The 20,636-nt window shown below is 41.5% G+C and overlaps 1 protein-coding gene across 3 annotated transcripts in view; it reads left to right on the top strand.

Moving 5' to 3' along the window:
• The first annotated feature begins 1,778 nt into the window (after positions 1–1,778).
• kdm3b (lysine (K)-specific demethylase 3B) overlaps positions 1,779–20,636 on the top strand; it is a 45,284-nt gene continuing 26,426 nt past the window's right edge. For 2 of the 3 annotated variants that reach the window (XM_061902066.1, XM_061902067.1), the window contains exons 1-7: positions 1,779–2,274; positions 10,716–10,871; positions 16,594–16,707; positions 16,878–16,983; positions 17,225–17,349; positions 17,433–17,492; positions 18,404–19,099. In XM_061902066.1, the coding sequence (XP_061758050.1) occupies positions 2,068–2,274; positions 10,716–10,871; positions 16,594–16,707; positions 16,878–16,983; positions 17,225–17,349; positions 17,433–17,492; positions 18,404–19,099 (1,464 nt within the window). In that variant the 5' untranslated portion in view covers positions 1,779–2,067. The remainder of the gene's footprint in view (positions 2,275–10,715; positions 10,872–16,593; positions 16,708–16,877; positions 16,984–17,224; positions 17,350–17,432; positions 17,493–18,403; positions 19,100–20,636) is intronic. The other variant, XM_061902065.1, reaches the window with a different exon arrangement.

Raw genomic sequence — 20,636 nt, 5'->3', positions numbered from 1 at the left:
CGCCGCCTTCCGCCCGATTGTAGCTGAGATGGGCACCGGCGCCCCCCGCGACCCCAAAGGAAATAAGCGGTAAAAAAATGGATGGATGGATGTGTTATTCCAAGCCTTCGGTGCTGAAAACCTAAATGCTTTCTTGCCCAGCTCAGTTCTTACTTTGGGGATGACAAATTGAAGAACATTCATTGAACGCAGATTGTGACTTTTTTGTTTTTTTTGTTGAAAGACAAGATGGATAAGATGGAGTGATACAAAGAATGGTTTTGTAGATGAAAACATACCAATGATTGGTAATTTATACGGGTGTACGAAAGTGTTTATGGTCCATTTGACGTCATGAAGTTTGTGACACATATTTCGTTCGTTTTGAAATTGAATATTCGATTGTAGGTTATTCCAAAATGTGGGCATGAATGTTGTCTGTCAATCTGTGTTGGCTCTGCCATGGGTTGGCGACTTGTCCAGGGTGTACGCCGCCTTCCGCCTGATTGTAGCTGAGATGGGCACCGGCACCCCCCGCGACCCCAAAGGAAATAAGCGGTAAAAAAATGGATGGATGGATGGGGATGACAAATTGAAGAACATTCATTGAACGCAGATTGTGACTTCCTTGCTTTTTTTGTTGAATGACAAGATGGATAAGATGGAGTGATACAAAGAATGGTTTTGTAGATGAAAACATACCAATGATTGGTAATTTATACGGGTGTACGAAAGTGTTTATGGTCCATTTGACGTCATGAAGTTTGTGACACATATTTCGTTCGTTTTGAAATTGAATATTCGATTGTAGGTTATTCCAAAATGTGGGCGTGAATATTGTCTGTCATTCTGTGTTGGCCCTGCCATGGTATGGCGACTTGTCCAGGGTGTATGCCGCCTTCCGCCTGATTGTAGCTGAGAGGGTCACCGGCGCCCCCCGCGACTCCAAAGGGAATAAGCGATAGAAAAATGGATGGATGGATGGGTTATTCCAAGCCTTCGGTGCTGAAAACCTAAATGCTTTCTTGCCCAGTTCAGTTCTTACTTTGGGGATGACAAATTGAAGAACATTCATTGAACGCAGATTGTGACTTACTTGTTTTTTTTTGTTGAAAGACAAGATGGATAAGATGGAGTGATACAAAGAATGGTTTTGTAGATGAAAACATACCAATGATTGGTAATTTATACGGGTGTACGAAAGGGTTTATGGTCCATTTGACGTCATGAAGTTTATGACGCATATTTAGTTCGTTTTGAAATTGAATATTCGATTGTAGGTTTTTCCAAAATGTGGGTGTGAATGTTGTCTGTCAATCTGTGTTGGCCCTGCCATGGGTTGGCGACTTGTCCAGGGTGTACGCCGCCTTCTGCCCGATTGTAGCTGAGAGGGTCACCGGCGCCCCCCGCTACCCCAAAGGAAATAAGCGGTAAAAAAATGGATGGATGGATGGGGATGACAAATTGAAGAACATTCATTGAACGCAGATTGTGACTTCCTTGCTTTTTTTGTTGAAAGACAAGATGGATAAGATGGAGTGATACAAAGAATGGTTTTGTAGATGAAAACATACCAATGATTGGTAATTTATACGGGTGTATGAAAGTGTTTATGGTCCATTTGACGTCATGAAGTTTGTGACGCATATTTCGTTCCTTCTTTAAAGAGAAGGGGGGGAAATCGTTCTTGTGCAAAAGCCACCATTCTGCAGTGATCGTGTGGGTGCAGTTCTACCCTTTCGCCACCAGAGGCCGCCGTCCGCCCGGACATTGCTGTGTATCTCCGCAGTGCTGCTTGCCTACGAGGAGTGCGTTTGATTGTTGCAGAGCTCAATGGCGGACATAGCACGGTAGTCGCCTGCATTTAAACCGAGGACAATAACATCTCCACGGTGTCCAGTCGTTTCTCGCCCGTCGCTGCACACGCTCGGTGTCCAGCTTGCGGTGCCCCAACGGAACATTTTTTTTTTTAACAGTTCCTAAAGGGGGTTTCAAGCGTCTTTGAGTACTTTGGAGTTCCCGAGCGAGGAAGTTAACAGTGTTTGATGGTGGCTCGATAGAAGCTGCTTAGCTCGCGGAGGGGAAAACATGGGAGAGTCTCTTGAATTGGTCGGGAAACGTCTGCTCTTGCTCTTTCGCGACGGCGGGACCGCCAACGGAGCCGAGCCGGAGCCGACGCTGCGAGGCCGGGACTGGCTGCGGGGGACGGTGCGGGCGGTGAACGTCATCGGCCTGGTCGCTGCGGAGCCGAGCGCAGGGGAGGCGACAACAACAACTCCTGCTGCGGGACTGACGGTTCGTGGCTGCCTTCGCTGTGGTATCGTATTGGAATAACTACTAATCACCAAACAGTCCTCCATATAATGTTATAATTTTTCCACCCTCATTTTTGCTATAGTTTAATGCGTCTGTTGTCGTTCCAAAGTACGCCCTTCGCTCACGTCACTGGTAACGGACTTAACATTAAATCGAGTCCGGGGATTTTCCGGCCTTGACATTGTTTGCTTTTAAATTTACACTAAGTGATATCCGACTCCTCAAATACGAAATGTTAGTCAAAATAATGATTTTTAATCGAGCTCTGTAATAACTTGTCGTCCACATTACTCCTGTTAGTCGTTGTTTGAGCTCCTGTAGCATTAGCTCTTCCCTTGGTAGCTTAGCGGCCTTGAAAGGTGACAGCACGGAGAACAAATTTCATTTTTAACAGAACCGTTTACCTTTTAACACTTATGCCAGGTCAAATATTGGAAGGTTTTAATGAAAGGTCAACGCCAGAAAAAGCCAGTGGTGGTTGACCTACATAACATGGATAAAAACACATCCAAGTTAAGATCCTTCCTTAAATGTGTACATTTAGAAATGTTGGACAGAGATGCAACATATACCTAAAATTCTTTAAAAAACTTTGATGCCTTGGTGGGATACTACACATTAACTTGTTATCTGAATAAACAGGCTTCCTTAACCAGTGTTTTTCAACCACTAGTGCGGGGGTCGGCAACCCGTGGCCCCGGAGCCGAATGCGGCTCTTTGATCACTCTTATGTGGCTCAGCTGCTAAATTGCCGACCCCAACGACTAAACCGTGAAGTTTCCGGATTTTAGTGCCTCTCTTAGAAATCACCCGGGGATAACATTCTCCAATTTTCACCTGGATTACAATACTAAGGGTGGGCAGTAATGGCAATGTTATTAACCTCCTCTACAACATGTCGTCACGCCCACTTTTACATCACGCAATCTGCGTGTCGACCGGTCATTTTATGTTCAGCCTCTGTTAACACATGAAAACGACTGCAACGCATACTTAGTCAACAACCATGCAGGTTACACTGAGGGTTGTAACATAAACAACTTTAACACTCTTACTAATCTGCGCCGCACTGTGAACCCACACCAAACAAGAATGACAAACACATTTCGGGAGAACATGGGCACTGTAACACAACATAAACACAAAAGAGCAAATACCCAGAATTCCATACATCCCTGCTCTTCCAGGCTACATTAGCACCAAACCCCGCCCCTTCCAACCCCACCCACCTCAACCGACGCACGGAGGGGGAGGGGGATTTTGGTGCTAGCGGGGTGTATAATGTAGATGCAAGGGATTCTGAGTAATTGTTCTTTTGTGTTTATGTTGTGTTACAGTGCCGATGTTCTCCCAAAATGGGTTTGTCATTCTTGTTTGGTGTGGGTTCACAGTGTGGCGCATATTAGTAAGAGTGTTAGAGTTGTTTATATCACAACCCTCAGTGTAACCTGTATGGCTGTTGAACAAGTATGCCTTGCAATCGTTAACGTGTGTCAACAGAAGCCTCGTGCGACATGGCTGGCAAGCTGATTGGACGTGTTGAGGGGTGCGTCAAAGGCAGCACCTTCTTAGACTTCCCTTATTATTGTTAATCAAGGGAATTTCTGCAAACATTCACGAGAATGGTTGATCTGACATTCGGTACACTCTCGGAATATTCGGGATGGTTGGCAAGTGAGATGCTGTCAAGTGGCATTTATAAAAAAAACTTGCGGGTCCCACTATCATTAAATTTTCATATTAAGGTGCGGGCCGCGTGTCTGAGACCCCTGGTTTATACATAGCACAAAGTGGGAAAAAAACCTCTTTATTCAGTGTTATTTCATTTTAAATTTCATAAGAGTTTTGTGGCTCCCATTGTTTTCCTTATTTTGTGAAACGGGTCAAAATGGCTCTTTGGGTGGTAAACGTTTCCGACCCCTGCACTAGTGTACCGTGAGATACAATCTGGTGTGCCGTGGGAGATTATTTCACTTAATTGGGTTAAAAACAACATTTTTTGCAAACCAGCGATTATAATTTGCAAATAATGTGCCGTTGTTGAGTGTCCGTGGTGTTTTGAGATTGGCAGAATAACCTTGTATTACTCTTCCATATCAGTAGGTGGCTAATTGCGCTAGAGATGTCGGGAACATGGTTTGTCATGATCACAATATGCAGACGACAGTGAGAAGAAGCGTGCAGGTAAAAATGTATCTAATGCTTAAACCAAAAACAACAAAAGTGTCGCTAAGAAAAAGCACTGAAGCTTAGGAATGGCAATGCAAAACAAAATTAAACTGAACTGGCTGCAAAGTAAACCAAAAGAAAATGCTGGACGACAGCAAAGACTTACAGCGCGTGGAGCAGAGGGCGTCCACAATGTACCTCGGTACATGACATGACAATCAACAATGTCCCCACAAAGACAGATAGTGTACGCACAACTTAAATAGTCTTGATTGCTAAAACAAAGCAGAAGCGGGTAATAGCGTTTAAGGAAGACATGAAAATACCAACAGAAGAGGATAATCCACCAAAAAAGGAGTGCAAGACAAGAACTAAAACACTACACAGGAAAAACTCAAAATATGTCACGGCGTGATGTGACAGGACATGACAGACAAGAGCTATAGTGTTGCATGGTTGGTTATGGTTTGAATTCATATCCAACAATTGCAACAACCTTTTATTGTCTGAGTTTTATTTTTCAATGATTTCTGCTAGTTGTGTGCCTCAGGATTTTTTCAATGAAAAAAATGTGCCTTGGCTCTCAAAAAGTTGAAAAACACTGGCTTAGCGGCCTAGAAAGGTAACAGAACTGTTTAGGTGTTCAGAAATCAGAAAAACTTTATTAATCCCCGAGGGGAAATGTAAAAATTTAACTCTATAACTTTTTTTTAAAAGTATCAGGTCAAATATTGGAAGGTTTTAATGAAAGGCCAGAAAAAGCCTGAGCGTTTTACAATGGTGGTTGACCTATACACACATGGATTAAAAACACATCCAAGTTAAGATCCTAATATTGATGAAGAAATAGTTAAACTAAAATTGGGGTTCAATGAAAATTATAATTGTAAAAAAAATATGATATTCAGTAAAAGAAAAGTTTGAATTTAGTTTGTCCAAAAACAATGTGAAAATTGAGAACGGAAATTAGATTGTTGACATGGAAAATATGTGAAAAACAAGGTATCTGAAAGCTTATTTATCTCGAACAAGGTTAAATACATTTACCCCTTTAATACAATGAGAATGTTATATTGCTCAAATATTGTACCTTATTTCAATTGTGCATGTCTTTGGAAGTGGGAGGAAGCCGGAGTACCCGGAGGGAACCCACGCATTCACGGGGAGAACATGCAAACTCCACACAGAAAGATCCCGAGCCTGGATTTGAACCCAGGACTGCAGGAACTTCGTATTGTGAGGCAGACGCACTAACCCCTCTGCCACCGTGAAGTCCAAAGACATGCACCTGGGGATAGGTTGATTGGCAACACTAAATTGGCCCTAGAGTGTGAATGTGAGTGTGAATGTTGTCTGTCTATCTGTGTTGGCCCTGCGATGAGGTGGCGACTTGTCCAGGGTGTACCCTGCCTTCCGCCCGATTGTAGCTGAGATAGGCGCCAGCGCCCCCCGCGACCCCGAAAGGGAATAAGCGGTAGAAAATGGATGGATGGATGGATGGATTTCAATTGTGCAGAAATATAGGGGAATACATATCACAGCAGCATAATCCCTTTTTTTCTTTTACACGAAAGAGCAATTCGTATTATTTTTTTAAGTACGATATAGAGACCACACAAATCCACTCTTCATTAGGTCAGGATTATTAAAACTAAAATATATTGTAGAATTGCATACTCTATTTGTGATGTTCAAAGGTAGAAATAAACTTCTTCCAAAGAACTTATAAAAGTTATTAGTGTTCAAGTCTGAAGATGAAAATCACAGAATGCCGTATGACTTTGAAACAAATGTGCTTGTCTTTTGCTGGTGTGAAAGCATCGAATTCTCTAAAATACTAATGTTTTTTAGTTTGAAAAGAGTTACAAAAAGAGACAACTGGCATATCAAACTGATCTTTGATTTTGATTGATGTGTCATAGTGAAAATGCTTAAACGAAAATTTAAAAGTATGTTGAAGTTCGGGTGTTGACGGAGGGAACAGTGATAAAGTCATCTAAAATAATTTTTGTTAAAAATAGTTGGCAGATAAATATAAGAATGTTATTCTTCCATCAGCTCTTTTCTGATCATGGAAATGTATAAGATACATTGAAACAAATTGGGAACTGTTCGTGGTTTGTATATATACATTTTCATGAAAGTAATAAAAAGAAATTATGATGATCCGTCCATAAATTTATACATTTTGAAATATTGGGCAGAGATGCTACAGATACCTCAAATTCTTAAAAAAAAACACGGATGCTGTTATACCCTGTGTTTTAATGGTGGGATATTATACATAAACTTGTTATCTGAGTGAACAGGCTTCTTTGAACCTCCCTCACACATACTGAATATGTACCCTTATACAGTGTTTTTCAACATTTTTTGAGCCAAGGCACATTTTTTGCGTTGATAAAATCCGGAGGCACACCACTGGCAGAAATAATTAAAGTCGAATTTCAGTTGACAGTAAAAATTTGTCGTTGCAATTGTTGGGTATGACTTTAAACCATAACCAAACATGCATCAATATAGCTCTTGTCTCAAAGTAGGTGTACTGTCACCACCTGTCACATCACGCCCTGACTCTTTTGGAGTTTTTTGGTGTTTTCCTGTGTGTAGTGTTTTAGGTCTTGTCTTGTGCTCCTATTTTGGTGGCTTTTTGTCTTGTTTTGGTATTTTCCTGTTGCAGTTTTATGTCTTCCTTTGAGCGATATTTCCCGCATCTACTTTGTTTTAGAAATCAATAATATTTCAGTTGTTTTTAATCAATCAATCAATGTTTATTTATATAGCCCCGAATCACAAATGTCTCAAAGGACTGCACAAACCATTACGACTACAACATCCTCGGAAGAACCCACAAAAGGGCAAGGAAAACTCACACCCAGTGGGCAGGGAGAATTCACATCCAGTGGGACGCCAGTGACAATGCTGACTATGAGAAACCTTGGAGAGGACCTCAGATGTGGGCAACCTCCCCCCCCTCTAGGGGACCGAAAGCAATGGATGTCGAGCGGGTCTAACATGATACTGTGAAAGTTCAATCCATAGTGGCTCCAACACAGCCGCGAGAGTTCAGTTCAAGCGGATCCAAGACAGCAGTGAGAGTCCCGTCCACAGGAAACCATCTCAAGCGGAGGCGGATCAGCAGCGTAGAGATGTCCCCAACCGATACAGGCGAGCGGTCCATCCTGGGTCCCGACGAGCGGTCCATCCTGGGTCTCGACTCTGGACAGCCAGTACTTCATCCATGGTCATCGGACCGGACCCCCTCCACAATGGAGGGTGGGACATAGGGGAAAGAAAAGAAGCGGCAGATCAATTGGTCTAAAAAGGAGGTCTATTTAAAGGCTAGAGTATACAGATGAGTTTTAAGGTGAGACTTAAATGCTTCTACTGAGGTAGCATCTCGAACTGTTACCGGGAGGGCATTCCAGGGTACTGGAGCCCGAACGGAAAACGCTCTATAGCCCGCAGACTTTTTTTGGGCTCTGGGAATCACTAATAAGCCGGAGTCTTTTGAACGCAGATTTCTTACCGGGACATATGGTACAATACAATCGGCAAGATAGGCTGGAGCTAGACCGTGTAGTATTTTATACGTAATTAGTAAACAAATCCTTCTTTGTTTGGACATTGTTGATTGTCATGTCCATGTCATGTTTGTGGACGCCGTCTTTGCTGTAGTCCAGCATTTTGTTTTTATTTAAAATGTAGCCAGTTCAGTTTTAGTTTCGTTTTGCATAGCGTTCCCTAAGCTTCAATGCCTTTTCTTCTTTTGTTTATTTTTGGTTTAAGCATTATACACTTTTTTGCCTGCACTCTGCCTCCCGCTGTTTCCGACAGCTACAAAGCAATCGCTACCGGCTGCCATCTACTGATATGGAAGAGTATTACACGGTTACTCTGCCGAACTCTAGACAGCACAGACACTCAACAACAACACATCATTTGCAGACTATAATTAATGGTTATAGGTAAAACTATATAATCTCCCACGGCACACCAGACTGTATTTCATGGCACACTATTGTGTCGTGGCACAGTGGTTTAAAAACACTGCCCTAATATACTTGGCACAGATCGATCTATGCATCATTTTTTTTCTCTTAAAAATACAAGGACATGTCTTTTATTACACAGCAACACATGTGACTATATTCTATAGTGCTTGTTCTCAGTAGGGTCACGGGTGAGTTAGAGCCTATCCCAGCTGACTTAAGGCGTGAGGTGGATTACACTCTGGACTGGTCAGCAGCTGTCAACAGTAAGACATACGGACAAACAAATATTTAGGGCTGCAACAATCCATTCATTTGATTCATCAAGTAAGAAAAAATCCCTTTGATTTATATTAGGTTGCAAATCAGTTTTAACGAATAAAATGAATGAAATCTGGCCCACACGGAGTGCCTAGAACAGTGGTTCTCAACCTTTTTTCAGTGATGTACCCCCTGTGAACATTTTTTTTAACTCAAGTACCCCCTAATCAGAGCAAAGCATTTTTAGTTGAAAAAAAGAGATAATGAAGTAAAATACAGCACGATGTCATAGGTTTCTGATTTATACATCGTATAACATTGCCAATTATTGCTCATTTGTAGTGTTCTTTCTTGAACTATTTGGGGAAAAAAATAAAAAAATAACTAAAAACTTGTTGAAAAATAAACGAAGTGATTCAATTATAAAGAAGGATTTCTACACATAGAAGTAATCATCAACTTAAAGTGCCCTCTTTGTGGTTTGCTATAGTAATCCATCTGGATTCATGAATTTAATTCTAAACATTTCTTCACAAAAAAAGAAATCTTTAACATCAATATTTATGGAACGTGTTCACAAAAAATCCAGCTGTCAACACTGAATATTGCATTGTTGCATTTCTTTTCACAGTTTATGAACTTACATTCATATTTTGTTGAAGTATTATTCAATAAATATATTTATAAAGTATTTTTGAATTGTTGCTACTTTTAGAATATTTAAAAAAATCTCACGTACCCCTTGGCATACCTTCAAGTACCCCCAGGGGTACTCGTACCCCCATTTGAGAACCACTGGCCTAGAACTTGAAATACGCATGGCCGTCGCAAGTAAGAGCACATGAGAGCGGTTGTGTGTGGGTGCCGTGATCTCTGTGGTTGCACACAGCAAATAATGTTAAAAATGGTGTTCAATTAATGCAGAGTCATTAAAAGTGCAATTTACTCATACACACTTGCAAATTGGCCACTTCCGATACAATACCGATAATGCAGCTTTGAGTATTTCCCGATACAAATACCGATTCGAAGCCCTGCGATGAGGTGGCGACTTGTCCAGGGTGTACACCGCCTTCCGCCCGATTGTAGCTGAGATAGGCACCAGCGCCAAAGGGAATAAGCGGTAGAAAATGGGTGGATGGAAATACTGATTCGATGCGATATTAGCGCAAATCATACATACTTTTATTGTGTGGCGTGGAATGTTTGAAAAGACTTGATCAAGTGAAATGAGTCATACTGAGAAAAATGGTAGGTACAAAAAACACATTTATTATTAAAAATCTGGAATATACAGCGCAATTGTTAATTTAGTTAAGATAATGACCCAGTAAGTTAAATGATGCAGACATGTTTTTTACTGGGTACTTTCTAATACACCTCTGTGTTGGAAACGTTATCTGTAAGTAATGTGCAACTATAATTATTGGAAACTCGTTTACATTGACAAATGTGGTGTTTCGAGTAGCCTACAGCCCATCATGTTTACCTTTTTTAAATAACTTTACTGAAATACAAGACAACATACGCAAGGAAACATGTTGCAGGACTGCTTATACCGAAGATTTTAAATGCAGGCCAATATAATCCTTTACTTGTTTTTGGCTGATATCCGACCAATACTAATATCGGATTGGGACACCCCATAGTATTTACTTCAGAAAAAAATGAAGTTATTGCAAGCTGAAACAATGTTGTTTATTAAAACACTTTGCCCTAATATACGATTGAGGCTATCAAGTGTGCCGATTCCTCGATTAATTGAACAAACTAATTGATATACTACTCCATTACTAAAATAATCCATAGTTGCAGCACTAACATGCACCTGTTCGGAAGACAGAGTACCCTGCTGCTCTCCACACAAAGATGCTCCAATGGAGTTTCGAGTTTGTGTAGCAGATGTGCTAAACATGGAGACTCTGGACTCATATGCCATTTGTTGAGTTGCATTGTGGTTTAACTGCCGGCTTCCCTGTGTTCTGATTTCAACTGCAGGTGTTTGTGGAGTTTGAGAATGCGTCACAGCGTCGTTCGTGGGTGCAGGTGTACGATGACAGTGTTAAGGCCGTGTTGGTGGAAGATTCCGTCGTTTGGGCCAATCGCAGCGCTCCTACTGGCACGGCGGGATCAGCCATAATCTGGCCTGCTCTGGTGAGTGTTAAGCCCCTTTCACACTGACATTACAAGTCACTTTCATGCTTGGGCCGTGTTCTGAACCTGGAACCTGGGGACAAAGGGATGTCCTCATGAGTAGGTACTAGGGGTGTAACGGTACGTGTATTTGTATTGAACCGTTTCGGTACGGGGGTTTCGGTTCGGTGCGGAGGAATACCGAACGAGTTCCACACGAACATATGAAGTCGCCGCCAATGCTAAAGTCTTAACTGCTCCGCTCCATTCTGCCACTGTCTGTACACAGCACCCTGCATTGTCCCGCCCACACAACCATCTGATTGGTTACATACAAAGCCAATCAGCAATGCGTATTCAGAGCGCATGTCGTCAGGTCTTCAGTGTCGATGTCGAGCAGATAGGTCTTTAGCAGGGGAGCAACTCACTCTCCCCAAATTATATTCCAAGTCAACTACTTTCTAAACATCACTATGAGCCCGTTGACCTTCTAGAAACAAACTGCAGCTTAGCTCACTCGAAATCCTGGCTTTAGGTGAAGGCTACTTAGCTTTTAGCGAAACGTTAACTCATTTTGCGGTGTGTGCGCGCTTGTGTGCGTGTGTTACGGACAGTGTTGATTGAGGTGTGTTGAAGCAGCAAAAAAGGACATTATATTAAATGAAGAGTTTCTGTCTCTGATAGTGTACAAAATAATTTTAAGTGCATCATAAAGCCTACATAAACTCCATGGTGGTCAGGGATGAATTTTCAGCTATAGTTACATTAATCATTAGTAATGTAGCAGCCTAGTTTTGAATGGCAGGGACCATGCTATCACATGTTGATAAAAATATAACATTTACATAATAAAAATCTTCTACAGGCTTCGCCAATGTTGTAATAAATTAAGCATGATGAGTTGACTTGAAACTATTTAATGTTGCACTTTTTATATGTACAAGAAAAGTTGTCATTTTATTTCATCTAAGCAACAACTTGAGGCAGTTTAATGTGGACTAACGTGGGCAGAATTATTATAATGTTCCCAATGTTAAAAGGATCAAGCCATTGTTTACAAATTTGGTAAATAAATAACCAAAAAATGTATATTTTGTTGTTTTCTTACTGTACCGAAAATGAACCGAACCGTGACCTCTAAACCGAGGTACGTACTGAACCGAAATTTTTGTGTACCGTTACACCCCTAGTAGGTACGTACCTTTATTAGGGATGTATGTATTTTATGTTTCGGTTCCCATGTTTTCTTTGCACAAACGACATCGATCGCCTACTGACATTGCTGCGTTGTTTCAGTAAAAGTTTTCTAACTTTTTGCTCTGTCGTTATCCAATATGTCGGCTGTTCTGTTTTGGATTTCCCAGCGTCGCTCTCATCAGTGTCACAGGTTGATTTCTATGTGAGTGATTGAAGTAGCACGTCATGCAAGATAACGCACACGTGGTTTATCCAATCACATACAATTATTTTTTTACAAGGCCCCGCCTTCTGAAATACATCTATTGAGAAGTTCCAGATCCCTGTGTGGAGCTCACCAAACTACAAGGATCTGGCGAGAGTCATGTTAGATTCTCAAGGTCATAAATCAAATAACTATTACAGGCATATCCTAGACAGCTATTTGGGGACCCTTGTCAACTGGACTTGGCACAGGGGGACACAGGGGAGTGATTAGTGTAAGTTTAATAGGAAGTGTGTGTACAGTCGCCAGGTAGCCCTGGGCCAATAACAAATTTTGCTCGTTAACATATTGACCTACAAATTATTGCCGATAAATGATATTATTGCCTTTATTTTTTTGAGACCTAATTAAACACTGTTGTAATAATATACAATGATAATGCATGTGCATAATGCAATATTGCATTTCAAATGCATTACATGTGTACTTATCGTATATTTTAACGTAATTGGAATGCAAATATTTAATCACCAAGTTAAATAAAACAATGACAATAAAAAGGACTTTGTTAAAAAAATGCACTTGAATAAAATATGTTAAGGTGTGTGGAGTTAGGGCCCCTCAAATTCACACAACCAAAGCAATAGATACAATTGCTAAATTTTAAGTATTGACAAGAAAGTAGCACTTTGCTATTGAACATTCCGAGGATGTTGTAGTCGTAATGATTTGTGCAGTCCTTTGAGACATTTGTGATTTGGGGCTATATAAATAAACATTGATTGATTGATTGAACATGTACACAAAGGTAAAGTTGAATATTACTGGCAACCAAGTTGTGACCTTTTTAAATAAAAGTGCAGAGTAACAGTATAAACACTGCATTATAGGCAGATATTAACAAGCCATATATAAAAAAACTTACCGTATTTTTTGTACTGTTAAGTCGCAGTTTTTTTCATAGTTTGGCCCGGGGTGCGACATATTCTCTGGAGCGACTTATGTGTGAAATTATTAACACATTACCGTAAAATATCAAATAATATTATTTATCTCATTTGCGGAAGAGACGAAGAAAATGTGAGCAATTGTCACACACACGTCAGCAATCGTCACATACAAGTCAACCAATAAGAATTCGGCGGGGGGGGGGTCATGGCAGAAGTGCCTTATGGGTCATGGAATGCTAACTGCTATATGCTACTGCCGTAGCGGTACCTTATAAAAAGTGAGAAGGGCTGAACAAAAAGGGCACCAAAAAGGAAATCATGTACTGCAGATTACAAGCTGGACGTAGTGAAATATGCAGCAGAAAACGACAAGAGGAAGCGGCGCATACCTTTGGAGTTGGCATAGTTGTTTAGAAGCGACATCGAGGAAGAAGATTTCATGGGATTTATCAATTAGGAGTGACAAGATTGTTTGGTAAACGTATAGCATGATCTATATGTTATAGTTATTTGAATGACTCTTACCATAATATGTTAGGTTAACATAGCAGGCACCTTCTCAGTTGGTTATGTATGCCTCATATAACGTACACTTATTCATCCTGTTCACTATTCTTTATTTATTTTAAATTGCCTTTCAAATCTATTCTTGGTGTTGGATTTTATCAAATACATTTCCCCCAAAAATGTATTTCATACTCCAGTGCGACGTATATTTGTTTTTTCCCTTCTTTATTATGCATTTTCGGCCGGTGCGACGTATACTCCGGAGCGATTTTTTTATCCGAAAAATACGGTAAGTCTCGCAGATTCCGAGTGAAGAACATAACTTGACATGACCACATGACAAACGTCTGTCATAACGTTTGCAGCACTTTTAGAAATGCTACTTTTTTAACATGTCTTTTGGCGTGTCGTCGTGATTTAAACCACAATTTCTGTGAGCGCACACCAATTTGTGCTGTTTTGTTTCCACTGTTTGTTCACAAAGGCCTTCGGGACTGTGCCAGGTGGTTGTTTCAAGTGGGACGTGCAGGTTTGTTGTGTATATTATTGGTCAGGTTTGAGCGCATTTGGCAAACTGGTTTCTCTTTGTTGATAGGCTCATATTGGTTTGAACCTAAATATTCCCACTTTGGTGCAGCGGAATTGGGTTTGGTGATCATTTTGTCCATGTGAGCTGCAACATGCTAACTAATTGCACTATGTGATGCTAACGGGAGAGCGCCCCACTTCGCCCGAATAAGAGTCACAGGCACTTAATGATGACAAGAGAACTCATCACCTTTTCATTCTACTATGGCACAAATGTGCGCAGCTGCTGAAACAGAGGAAAAGCGTGAATGCTTTTAAAGCATGCACATGACGATTTACCGACTTAATTTTCATGTATCTTTGGTTAAATTAGTTATTGACTATTGCGCCAGGGCTATAGTTGCTGCTGTGTTGTGGCTTGCTACAATTGAAGATTAAGTAGTCATTCTATGAGGCAAAACTGTCATCTTCCACAAGTAAGGTCCATGCTGTCACAGACACTCGTTGGTGGGCATTGACGGACGGCGAAGGATGGAAGCGTTGTTTTTGCGGGCAACCTTGGCTCTGCGCGTTGTTTTAAAGAAACTCACATGATTGCTAGTCTCACGCAGCCCACGTATTCATATCTATTCTTGTCTTCAGTCAGTCACAGTCAGCTCTGGCTCTTGCGTTGTTTTAAAGACAATAAAAGTAAACTGATTTTATACTCAATCAAAATAATTACTGCTGATTCCTAACAATTGAGGTGGCTGCTATCGATGCAGCTGAATCGCTCACTTGTCAAACCAGATGTCTGGTCATTGTTCACTACACAAGTATGTGCATGCACACATTATGCAAAATTAACTGTTCGCCCTTGCTCGTAAACATGAGACCGTCTCCGGCTGTATCTGATCTTTATTTGTTACCACCCTGTTGTGGGTGGTATGCATAGTAACTCCTAACGCACCTGATTTGTCTTAGAATAAGAAGGAGGTTGGCAATTTAGTAACTTTGAGGCTGTATTTGGCGTGGATTCAGGCTATGGATACATGATTAATTAGATTACATAAAATGTCAATTTTATATTCCATTGTTTGGATTAATAGTTTCATGAGTGTAATGCATACAAACTGAAAAAATCCGGACTGCATTGAATTCCCAGAACTTTAAAAACGTGGACATAGTTGCTGCCACAGAGTATACTTTAGAGCGTTAGCGTGAGGGTGGCATGATCTGTGGGGTGGTGAACTGCAGATATTTTTTTCTAATAAATCGTTCTATTAATGCACACATGTTAATAGTGAAATTTAGAATCTTGATGTGCATTTATTTGAAAAAAATAATGATGGCAAGCAGAACACTGCTTTTATTTGAAATATTTTTCCTACAATATAAAATTATTAATTAATCAAAGTTTACTTATATAGCCCTTTATCACAAGTGTCTCAAAGGGCTGCATAAGCCACAATGACATCCCTGGCTCAGACTCAACCTAATCGGAACAACAAGAACCATTGGAAGGGACCACAGATGCAAGGGCCCCCCTTGGGCGACCGGTGCAATGGATGCCGAGTGGATACGGTTAATAATGTCAGAGTCCAGTCCATAGTGGGGCCAGCAGGGGGTCCGCTTGTATGTAGACAAGTTGGGGCTCAAAGACGTTACAGACTGATGCATAAGCAGTGGTCCAACCCAGATCCCGTCTTCAGTTACTCGATTAATTGAACAAATGGATAGATTTCTCGATTTTTATTTATTTATTTAAAAAAAAAATTTTTTTCAACAAAGCAAAGATTCCAACAATGTTACGAGACCTGGGCAGCACAGTGGCAGAGGAGTTAGTGCATCTGCCTCACAATACGAAAGTCCTGAGTAGTCCTGGGTTCAATCCCGGGCTCGGGATCTTTCTGTGTGGAGTTTGCATGTTCTCCCCGCGACTGCGTGGGTTCCCTCCGGCTTCCTCCCACTTCCAAAGACATGCACCTGGGGATAGGTTGATTGGCAACACTAAATTGGCCCTAGTGTGTGAATGTGGGTGTGATTGTTGTCTGTCTATCTGTGTTGGCGCTGCGATGAGGTGGCGACTTGTCCAGGGTGTACGACCGCCTTCCGCCCGATTGTAGCTGAGATAAGCACCAGCGCCCCCCGTGACCTCAAAAGGGACAAGCGGTAGAAATGGATGGATGGCTGGATGCTACGAGACCCTGGCCCCGTCCATCTTGTTTGTGACCAAAAAATAATTTGTATTTCTAAAATAAAAACGAATAATTATTTTGTTTTTTGTTTTTTTTTAACTCACAATTACACAAGCATGTCCTAAGTCCAATGCATTTTTAAATGTCAAAACGGTCAAATTTTTTTTTTTCTTCCACAGACTTTCCAATCACTTGTGGACAGAGTGGGTTTAGGATCTGTACTTCCTGTGCAATATTTTGGAAACAACGACCTTGAGTTTCTCCCTGATAAAAAGTCCATCCACAGGTTTGAGGTGGGTTTGTTTTTGAAATTGTTAGTTGTTTCATATGCCTGCAGAATAGTTGCCTTCAGTTTTAAATGTAAAATAGCTTAATTACTAAAACAATGAAAAAAATCATATTCCATGTGATTTGGTGTTTGTTTCTTTCTGCTGTAGTACTAATGTTTTGTGATATTGTGCAGGTTGATAAAGACATAAGACATCCATTGTTGTTGGAGCAGCCCTCTTTGCAGGCTGCCATCTCCAGCTGGCGAAGTGACTTAGACCTACAGGAGATACTGAGAAAGGGTAAGCCTAAATATAGTTGGAAAAACTGGTTAAACGTATGTTTGACTCTTGTGCCTGCTCTCTTCCGTGACGTGTGAAAGAGCAATAAAAGCTTTTGGGTATTTGTATATGTTCAAATACCAAGTGCACTTGTGTGACAATCATTAGTAATCATTAAAATGTTTTTGTGGCATTCATTCTGCTCCACTATTGCCACAGAGATGTGCTCGAATGTAACGTGCCACCACTGTCCTTTGCTCAGGTTCATACACAATTCAAGGACGAAAGGTACGTGTCTATAAACCGGAGTTTGAGGAATGCTGGGCCCCAGGTATTGTCTCCCAACATGACCCAGTCTCACACATTATGGAAATCATGATGGATACGGTAATCATTACATTTTAAATTTACATTTCACCTAGTATTGTTGAAGGGTTATAAATTAACAGTAAACACTACTTGTGCTCTAGAGTAAAGAAAAACAAATGGTGGACCCTCGTGTGATACAAGTCATGCTGGCTGAGGAAGAGGTAACGATTTCTGAAAATATTTTGATACTTTAAGTGATTTATGTGCATTGAATCACTTTGTTTTTAGGGGTGGGATTGATGAAGTTGAAAATTCCCACAAATTGATAATTATCACATTGTTTCCCTGAAATAATGTATCAATCATTTTGTCCTCACCTAGTTTTGTTCATTTCCGGGTTGGGGAGGAGACCCTGCCCCAAGTGGAGGAGTTCAAGTACCTAGGAGTCTTGTTCACGAGTGAGGGAAGAGTGGATCGTGAGATCGACAGGCGGATCGGTGCGGCGTCTTCAGTAATGCGGACGTTGTACCGATCCGTTGTGGTGAAGAAAGAGCTGAGTCGGAAGGCAAAGCTCTCAATTTACCGGTCGATCTACGTTCCCATCCTCACCTATGGTCATGAGCTTTGGGTCATGACCGAAAGGATAAGATCACGGGTACAAGCGGCCCAAATGAGTTTCCTCCGCCGTGTGGCGGGTCTCTCCCTTAGAGATAGGGTGAGAAGCTCTGCCATCCGGGAGGAACTCAAAGTAAACCCGCTGCTCCTCCATATCGAGAGGAGCCAGATGAGGTGGTTCGGGCATCTGGTCAGGATGCCACCCGAACGCCTCCCTAGGGAGGTGTTTAGGGCACGTCCAATCGGTAGGAGGCCACGGGGAAGACCCAGGACACGTTGGGAAGACTATGTCTCCCGGCTGGCCTGGGAACGCCTCGGGATCCCCCGGGAAGAGCTAGACGAAGTGGCTGGGGAGAGGGAAGTCTTGGTTTCCCTGCTTAGGCTGTTGCCCCCGCGACCCGACCTCGGATGAGCGGAAGAAGATGGATGGATGGATGGATAGTTTTGTTTATATTTGAAGTTTTAATACCGTTGACTCCTCAATTAAACTTATCTCCAGCCATTGTTTTTTTCCCAGCTTGGTAAGAATGGCAGACGAAAGATTGACAGTGAGACACTGAAAGGGGACAATAGTCGCAGGCGAAGGACTGCCTCTGAGGAAGAAGACACAAACCTGAAGCGTTTCAAAGGAGCAGCAGAATCGGGAGCGGATGGACACAACTGTGACGATTCCAACAACATCTTGACAGAAGGGACAGACGTGCGGGTAGGAGACTCCAGTGAAAAAGTCAGCAGCACAACCAAAAACGGAAGCTCCTCAGAGGGAACATTTCTTCAAGGCAAAGTGTTGTCGGCCCACACTAATTCCGTCCAGATGGATCAATCAAATGTTGCCCAGGCGTGTTATTACACCCACGTAAAAGAAAATGGACGGACACTGTCCACACAAGGGGCAGCGGACTCAACCACTTCTGTTTCTCATACGCCCATTCCTCCTCCCCTTAAACCAGCACCCTCTCCCTTCTCTGCCTCATCGTTCCCCCCTTTTGGCCAGATGCCAAGCCTGGTCCCGGGAGCCCCGGTGCCCAAGATTACCCTGAACCCCCAGCCAGCCAGAGAAGAGGCTTCCCAGTCTTTTTCTAAAACTGCTGCTCTAGTTTCCCCTGGACCAGTCACCATATCTTGGTCTTCACCAGACAGCAGCCCGAGCGTGGCGCTGTCTGCTTCTGTGGGCTTCATTCCCAAGGCACCCGCTTGGGGAACCCAGACTGAGGTAAGAAGACAACCTGTAGTCTCAGTGCCTTCTGTACTGTTCTATATGAAGCATTTGTTACTATAAGATTATTTACAGGGTGCTATTGTGCCTCAAAACTGGTTTTATTAAAGCTTATTCATCCAAATAGTTGTAAGTAAGGCGTGAGAGGGCCTTTTTTGTACGAATACATTGCGGGTGGCGCTAGGTGGTGCTAGACTGCTACTGGTGTTGTTATCTCTGACTGAAAGAGAATTGTTGAATGTGTTACTGCCTTTCCGGTACTTTACTCTTGGTTTGTATCAATAACCCGTTTAGTTGAATGTGAAACATATGTTAACTTGAACTTTTGGGTTACGTCGATCACGAGCTACTGGTCGATCGCGCAGTGTGTCAGTCGATCGCCAGCCAGGCATTAAAAAAAATAGACCCAGAAATTAGCGATCATCAATCTTTACCAAGACGTCACTTTTCTCACTTGATTGACATTCACGGCACCCAGGGGTCTTGTGAGATGACTTTGGCTGCTACAAGCTCATTATTAAGAAAAAATGACCGACAGGTAGGTGAGAAATACTTTTTATTTAAATACTCTTGCACTGTACCTGTGGTCATAACTCTAAAAACCAAATGCACAATCCCTATCTTTTAACTCTAAAGACCAAATCCACAATCCCTATCTTCACAATAAAAGTGCTGGTTTATCTTGCCTGCGCTAACAAAATGAGAGTCTCAGAAAGTTGGCGTGCACAGGCTAGCAAGCTACGGAGTTTGCCGCCAATGTATTTCTTGTATAGTTTATAAAAACGAGTATGCAAGCTGGACAAATAAGATGCCAAAAACCAACCACTTTCAAGTGGTATTGGACAGAAAGGACTTTTTTCTCCTCCATTTCAAATTGCTGATGTTAACAGCACTGTTGTGTGATTCTAATCAATGAAAGTCATCAGAATCAGGTAATACACCAACTTGTATTCTGGTCTTCATGACAGAATGGAATCTGTTAAACAAGCTTGTATTATCATTAAACACCATTAACTTGTTAACAAAAAAGTATTTTTCCAAAATACATATAAATTGTACATATGAATGAGGTAGAGCCCCTCGACTTGGTCAATTGAAAAGTGGCTTGCGTGCAGAAAGAGTGTGGGCACCCCTGTCATAGACACATGTCTGACGGTCAAGCAAGCAGGCAAGCACTTGCTACTCAGTTTTGCAGATTTGTATTTTGCCAGTCCTATGATTTATTAAGTGAGGTTTCTTGATAACCTAATTCTTAGCTTTTTTTGTTGGCGCTAATATAATTTAAAGACACGGTTTCATGCTTATTCACATCTAATATCCACATAGCAACACCATCTTGTAGGGCTGGGCAATATTGGCTTTTATTAATATCGCAATATTTTTATGCAATATACGATATATATCTCGATATTTTTCCTTAGCGTTGAATGAACACTTGATGCATATAATCACAGCAGTATGATGATTCAATGTGTTTGCATTAAAACATTCTCCTTCATACTGCATTAATATATACTGCTTTTAAACTTTCATG

This window comes from Nerophis ophidion, linkage group LG05 (genome assembly GCF_033978795.1).
Source record: "Nerophis ophidion isolate RoL-2023_Sa linkage group LG05, RoL_Noph_v1.0, whole genome shotgun sequence".
Taxonomy (NCBI): domain Eukaryota; kingdom Metazoa; phylum Chordata; class Actinopteri; order Syngnathiformes; family Syngnathidae; genus Nerophis; species Nerophis ophidion.
The sequence above is the reverse complement of the archived record's forward strand: the minus strand, read 5'-3'. Positions and strand labels throughout refer to the sequence as shown.